At 33.2% G+C, this 7173-nt stretch overlaps 2 protein-coding genes across 2 annotated transcripts; one reads left to right on the forward strand and one right to left on the reverse strand.

The window, feature by feature from the left end:
- On the forward strand, positions 1-1912 carry LOC107911988 (transcription factor HHO5). The gene is made up of 5 exons (XM_016840010.2): positions 1-437; positions 516-694; positions 791-1136; positions 1247-1323; positions 1420-1912. Exons 1-5 carry the CDS (start codon positions 239-241, stop codon positions 1654-1656), a joined length of 1038 nt encoding a protein of 345 aa, XP_016695499.1. The 5' UTR covers positions 1-238; the 3' UTR covers positions 1657-1912.
- Positions 1913-3135: 1223 nt separating this feature from the next.
- LOC107910899 (uncharacterized) lies at positions 3136-4995 on the reverse strand. Its single transcript, XM_016838823.2, has 2 exons — positions 4628-4995; positions 3136-3991 (listed from the first exon to the last, which is right to left on the reverse strand). Exons 1-2 carry the CDS (start codon positions 4993-4995, stop codon positions 3136-3138), a joined length of 1224 nt encoding a protein of 407 aa, XP_016694312.2.
- Between the last annotated feature and the right edge of the window lie 2178 nt (positions 4996-7173).

Below are 7173 nucleotides of genomic sequence, written 5' to 3' on the forward strand. Positions count from 1 at the left end.
GATACAGTTATTCCTTCATACTTTCGCCGCGTGGTCTGTACGGAATCTAAAATGATTCTTTATCGAGTTACTCAACTGAGTCACAGAATTGTAAGCTAATTGAAAATACGCGACGACCCGTTCGGGACGCAGGCAGCGAATCTTGAATCTCCGCCCCACGTCTATATATACATGAGAAACATGACTGACCTGTTGTTCTCCTATCATTTTTTTATCTGGGTAATGTTAGAGAAACATAATGGAATTGAGCTTGGATTTGAGTTCGGTTTTTGTTCCAAAAACCATAACCGAGTTTCTCAAAGAAGCTTTGAAAATCAAAGATGGGTTCCAAAGATCATCAAAGATTAGTGATTATGTTAAAAGATTGGAAGATGAGATGAAGAAAATTGATGGTTTTAAACGTGAACTTCCTCTTTGCATGCTTCTCTTGAAAGATGGTACCTTTTTATTTATACTTTTTGTTTATTTTTTTCCTTATTTTTGTGGGATTTAATTTAATTTTCTTGGGTTTTTAGGGATTGAGAGATTGAAGGTGGAAGAAGTGCAGTGTAAAGAAACGAACGACGGATTGCCATTGAAGGAAAATGATGACAGTGACAAGACAAACTGGTTGAGTTCAGTACAACTGTGGAACTCTGATTTCAACATCGTTGATCATAACAAGAAACCGAACACAGTTTCAGAGCTGAAACCGGTAAAATTTCCAAACTAACTAGGTTTTCTTCAGTCTTAATTTTTTTAGGGGAACAAAAAAGGTAATATTAATCTTTCTGGGGTTTGAATTTGACAGAGAAGTGGCAGAGAAGAAGAAGAAGATATGTCTGAAAACCCAATTAAAGTTTGTAACAGTAAAAGCAGGGGAGGGGCTTTTGTTCCATTTAAGGATATTTCAGGAATTCCTCTTATGAACCCAAGTTTTGAATTGGTATCTTGTAATGGAATCTTGAGAAACAATGGCGGCTGCACAATTGGTTCCGGTTCTTCCTTAACCGCAGAAAAAACGCATATTAAGTTTCAGACAGAATCACAAGATCAACAAAAACAGCAGCAGAGTTCGAGGAAACAAAGGCGATGCTGGTCACCTGAGCTTCATAGACTATTTGTTGATGCCCTTCAGCAGCTTGGAGGTTCTCAAGGTTAGACCTTTGGAGTTATTTATTTACTTTGAAAGCAGTGCTTGTCTAGTTGAATTAAAAAACCAAGCTTTTAAGCCTCACCATGTTTTTGGTTTATTGGTGATTCACAGTGGCAACTCCTAAACAGATTAAAGAAGTGATGCAAGTTGATGATCTCACCAATGATGAAGTGAAAAGCCATTTGCAGGTTAGTCTTTTAGCATGTCAAGTTGGTTTCTTTCTATCCTCTTATGCCCTTTTTCTGATTACTTATATTATGCGTGAATTTTGGTTTATTTTGCAGAAATATAGACTCCATATCCGAAAACTTCCGCCTTCTTCAGCTCGAAACCAGTGCAGTGAGAACATGAAATCACAGTCTGGTTCTCCACAATGTCCCCTCACCGTGAGTGCTTTGGCTAAAGGAATGTCGAGTACCGGCGGTGACAGTATGGACGGCGAAGACGACGAAAAATCGGATGGCCTTAGTTGGAGAAGTGGAGTTCACAAGCCAGGAGAGATTGAATGTATAGTAAGATAGCTTAATCCCATCAATTTTTACAAAAAAAAGAAAAACATGGGGAAAATTGAAGATAATTATAGTGAGTTAGTGAGAATAATTTAGTCAACAAGTAGAGCAATTCGAAATTGATATCCTGTTTTAGGCACTAGCAGAGGGCGATTATTCGAAGAGATTTTTGCAGATATCATGGACTGGTTTAGTTTATGCTCTAATATGGAATCAGTTTGTGCTATTCTATTGATGGATTATAGGAAGAGAATGACAAGTTCCTTTATAGTTTTTTTTTTTGGTTCTGAGGACGGCTAGTTTTAGAGTCCATATACTTCATATGGATTGATAATATTTGATTTGTGCAGTACCATCCGAACTCCAGTAACATAGATATTTTAGCAATGAGATATCAGATAGTGAAAAAAGAGTGGCATGCACTACTCTTTTTCTCACTCTCAACAAAAAGCAAAAATCAGTGCTTTGTAATTTCAATTGCCTTCACAAAACATCAAAATCTTTGAAATCCTTCATTGCAATACCAAGTCCAATCTTATCATCTTTTCCTAGTTCACTTTTACGATTAGCCAATTCAGTCCTTTCAACCCGAAACTTGATCTTTATTTCAGACTTCCTTTTAAGGTACATTTAATCTTGAGTGCACCTTTTAATATTAATCAAATTTAAGAGTTGGAGTTGGAATCTGGAAAATATAATTATTCTTTTCTCAAATTGCAGCCTCTTAAATCAGTCCTTTCGACATCAATAAATTGGGACCAATCAACTGGCTTCAGCTTTGCATCTGCATATGTTCTTTACATCTGAACTCCCTCGCTTTTTGTTTTTTTTCTTAGACGATAGAATCAGTGAAGATAATAAATATCACGTTTAATGATTTACATTTGATTATCCTTTTTGATAAAATACTATATATTATTATTTTACTTCCAGATTTGAAAAAGGAGTTGGCTAAAAAATCATCCCCAACACCTTCACTATAATTAATAATTAGTTATTAATTAATGTTCTTTTACTTTATTGATTGGTTAGTAATTAACATCTTTCTACTGTAATGATTAAAAATTAATTATCACCTCCCCACTCACTTTTTTATCTCATTTAATTGTTAAACATTTTTATTATTGTATTATTATTAAATATTATAAGTATTATTATTATTATTCAACATATTTTTTTTATTATAGGATTATTGTTAAACATATATATGAATACATAAATACAAAAATATGAGCAAAATGCTAAAATATAATAAATTAATATTATTCAACAATAATTCTCTATAGTTATAACAGGTGTTTTGAGATTACAAGGTTTCAGTTGTCTATAAAATTCCAGACGTGACATATACATGGTTTGCCATCCAGCTGTAGACGGGGCTCTATGGCTGATCCAACAAGCCGAAATGGTAGACATTGGGTAATCTCCTTCTAATTGTACCATCACATTATGATTATCATATACATGTGCAATTGTAATAGCACGATGGTATTAAAAATGTTCCGGACCTCTCCAAAGAGGAAAGAAAGTTATGTCACCTCGCTTGGTTAAATAATTGAGGACTACCCCAAACTTGTTAGCAATCAGGACACCTGTCATAAGCATAACCATCCAGTGTTCTGCTGGTGCAGGCGATTGTGAGAAACACAGTGAATTACGTAATTCATCGATTCCATCAATGAAAACTCTAGCATAGACATCATATGAACTCAATAACTCGTCTAGCAGTTGATGTCGAACATAGAGCCATTGATCTTCGCCATAACCAAGACAAACAGATATTGCTTCGAATCCGCAATTTCCATCACCCTTGATATCTTGTACATGTGTGATGTAAGGGTGGAACATATCTAGAATTTCTTTCATTAGTGGATGAGTGTCACATGATTTAGGCATCTGGCTTAAGTCTATGAAGTCTGAAACTTGCTCTGATGGCTCCGGGTTTAAGTCTGGAATTTCGATTACGTATGAACTATGTTTTGCAGGTTCTTTGTTCAACTCTACCAGATCCAACCCAACAGATTTTGACGTGGTTGAATGGCTACGTCTTCTGGGAGCTTGACTTATAGAATCGACTCGTTTTTGTTGTTGTTTCTTCAAGGTTGGTCGTCCATGTGTATTTTTTTGAATTGTAGGTTCTTTAATGAGTGTTTTACTCGGCTGGAATATATCTCTTAACTTTCTTAACAGACTTTTTTTCCCGGCTTTTGACTGCTTAGTGAAGTTTTCTTTGAACATTTCTAACTCACCGTCACAACAAATATCCTCATTTTCCACAGAAGTTGACGGTGATAAGTCAAGCTTCCTCCAGAATACATCTATTGAATCCAACGGAATACACTCACCTCTATTGAAATGCCATTAGTTTATAAAAATTCAATATATAAATAAAATTTAGAAAATAATTGTTAAATATACCACTGAATTCAAGTAGACTGATAGCATGCAAGCGTATGGTAACCCACAACTATGACGTAGTTTACAACCACAGTTTGAAGAGTCAAGTTGATGTCTATTCGACCGCTGAAGTTCTCCTTCTAGGATATCTAGAGCTTCAAGTGCCACAAAACCCCTCAATAATCTGAAACACGGTAAGTTGTGTCTGTGTTTGAGGACAATTATACTCTTTTCAAAACTTTCATATATTGATGTAAGTTGAGACTTCACATTCTGATAGATACAACAAACAAATTTATCTAGAGAAGAATTTTTTTCACAAAAGTATTTCTTTAGCTTTGCATGCTGGCTCTCAACTCTATTCGTAGTTCGTTCTCCAAAGTTGAGATGCCGATCAATCCAGACCAACACAAACATTTCTTTATATTTGCTTAACCACACTTGATTTAGATATTTTAAAACACCTGAATTTATATAAATGTTAGTTATGTATAAAAAGTCTTCTAAAACTATAAACAATTATTTATAGAATAACGAGGCTTGTACCTGGATATTTGCTCAATATTGATTGGAGTTTTCTGTGTACAATATCCACGTTGGAGATTCAACGAGTACATTCCACATAGCACGAAAGGAGTCCCAATCATGTTGCAACTTGATAGACTGCCTACAATGCTTTTTAATATTTTCAGTAATGTGCCATCTGCATAGTAACCGAGTGGCATCAGGGAAAACTTGTTGGCATGCATTCATCAGAGCCAACTCTCTGTCCGTCACAATAACACGTTGGTACATGCACTCTTCTAGTGTCAACTTTAGACATGTTAATGCCCAATTATAGTTCTCCTCCTTTTCGTTAATGATAAAGAAAAAAGCTATACTAAATGTCTTGTTGGTTGAAGTCACGCCAACAATTTGAACAAAAGGCAGATCATATTTGTTCGTTTTGTACATTGCGTCTACAATCAAAACGTGCGGAAATGCACGCCATATATCCAATGATCGTGGATGAATGAAGAATAGATTTTCCAATTCGTTTGAAATATTATTTATTGAAAACTCAGTAAAAAATTGTTTATCATTCAAAAGCAACATAAGAACCTGTATTGAAGTTTTACCGACATTCTGGGATGAGTGAAGCTTTTGCCGTGCATTGTATATGGTTTTTAGTGTAGAAACATTATTCTCATCTTGCTCCTTCAGTGTTGATAATATGTCACGTGGTGTAACATTCTTACTCGTCAAATCAACCAACAATTTTTTTCATTTTCTTTCAACTGCCTTGCATAAGCATGTCCCTCCATATGTTGTGCAGGTGGATGGTTATGTTAATCACATATCACCCTCAACGTCCATCCATCATATTGTTTTAAATACGAACCTACCAATAGGAATTTACAATTGGTCTTTTTGGTGCCAGACTTTTTACTTGATTCTTTAAATTTGTATTCACCGCCACGGTCACAAGTAAGTGTGACGTAAGACACCACACCATTTTCCTTTGCTTTTGATCTTCTCGTGACGATCATATAACCAGGAGAGAATGTTGTGCTTTGCACCCACTACATCAGCTCTTCGCGAGACTCGAACACCTAAAATTTAAATAATTTTGTTAACAAATATTAAATGTTATGAAGATAAAAAAAATATTAACATCATGATAAATATTATACCCGATCGGTAAAAAATGGTGATGTCGCCATAGAGATCTCATTGCCTTCATTTAAGTTACTTCCGTAAAAATTGGACATATTTTGTTGAACACTACAAATTATGACGAAAAATCAATAGTTATAAAAATTTAAAACAAATTTTAATTTATACAAGAATTAATAAATAAAAAAGAAAAAATTAGAAAAATAGATTTTTATAAAAAACAATTTAGAATAAATTTATAAAAAATAAAATTACAAATAATAGAGTGTAGTGAGAATGACTTACTTAATTTTGTTAATAATAATATGAGTTTACGTTAGGGTGTTGTTAATGTTCATCAAAATAAACATATATATATAACTCTGTTTATTTATTGTATTAATTACAACAAAATTAAATTTTCCCGTTTTTTAAGATGTTGACTCTAATTTTTTGGATTAAATTGATTACACTAATTAATTTAAGATGTTGAAAATGAAGATATTTGGAAAATGTACTAATTAATTTTTTGGACCACATTAATTTCTTTGGACGACATTAATTTAAGATCTTGACTCTAATCATTGTATTAATAAAAAGACTCATTGGGAAAGACACGCATCCAATAAAATAAGAAATGCTGTAATCAATTACATGGAAAAGGAGAATGAGGGTGTTTTTAAAATATGTTGGGGGTGTTTTTTTAGCAATACCCTTTGAAAAAATATATATTTGTTTATATTAGCTGACTCGGGATTTAAAAAAACAAAAAAATTAGACCGTACAAATATGATTGTTTCATGACTTGTGTTCAATTTAAATATTGTAAACAAATGAATATACTGCACAATAACATTATTGCGAGGAAAAAATTTGTCTAACCACGATGACTTTTTGTAGTCTATGATTTATAATATGAGAAAAGTTAATATTATTGCCAACCATATAAAATCTTATAGGGTTGCACCATATAGTCGAAATAATTGGAACTAGAAAAAAATTGGATTGCATTTAATTTATTACTTAAGTTAAATTAATTATATTAAAATGTTCATATAATTAATTTAATGTGATAATATTATATATATGTGTACGTGTGAGGAACAAATTTTAAATGCACCGTTTAATTATTGATATGCTTACTAAGCTCTCGTGAGCTTAGCGCATTTCTTTTAAATGTGTGGGTAAAGATCATTTTGAATCTAGAAGGTGGAGGGCATCTCCAACTCATCTCATCAGAAAACAAGCCTTGAAGAGGGTATGAATTTAATTTTGGGCATTAGTTTGGCATGTACGTTAGGAATATGTTGGATGTATTATGAATGAATTTGATGGAAGCATCGGTGCCTTGGTTCATTTTGTTAATTTTGCAAATCGAATTGGAATGATTTGGAATTAAACTGAAAAAAAAAAGTTATTCAAGGTTGAAAATTTGTATGTTTGAATGGTTTATTGATTTATTAGGATTACTATGAATCATATGGATGCTATTATAGG

Source organism: Gossypium hirsutum, chromosome D11 (assembly GCF_007990345.1).
Source record: "Gossypium hirsutum isolate 1008001.06 chromosome D11, Gossypium_hirsutum_v2.1, whole genome shotgun sequence".
Taxonomy (NCBI): domain Eukaryota; kingdom Viridiplantae; phylum Streptophyta; class Magnoliopsida; order Malvales; family Malvaceae; genus Gossypium; species Gossypium hirsutum.

Excerpts from the sequence above, each read along its gene's own strand:
- LOC107911988 (XM_016840010.2), top strand. The coding sequence starts at position 239 with ATGGAATTGAGCTTGGATTTGAGTTCGGTTTTTGTTCCAAAAACCATA. Across the intron at positions 438-515 it reads CATGCTTCTCTTGAAAGATG|GGATTGAGAGATTGAAGGTG; the intron begins GTACCTTTTTAT and ends TTGGGTTTTTAG. Across the intron at positions 1,137-1,246 it reads GCAGCTTGGAGGTTCTCAAG|TGGCAACTCCTAAACAGATT; the intron begins GTTAGACCTTTG and ends GGTGATTCACAG.
- LOC107910899 (XM_016838823.2), bottom strand. The coding sequence starts at position 4,995 with ATGTACAAAACGAACAAATATGATCTGCCTTTTGTTCAAATTGTTGGC. Across the intron at positions 3,992-4,627 it reads GAATCTCCAACGTGGATATT|AGGTGAGTGTATTCCGTTGG; the intron begins GTACACAGAAAA and ends GCATTTCAATAG.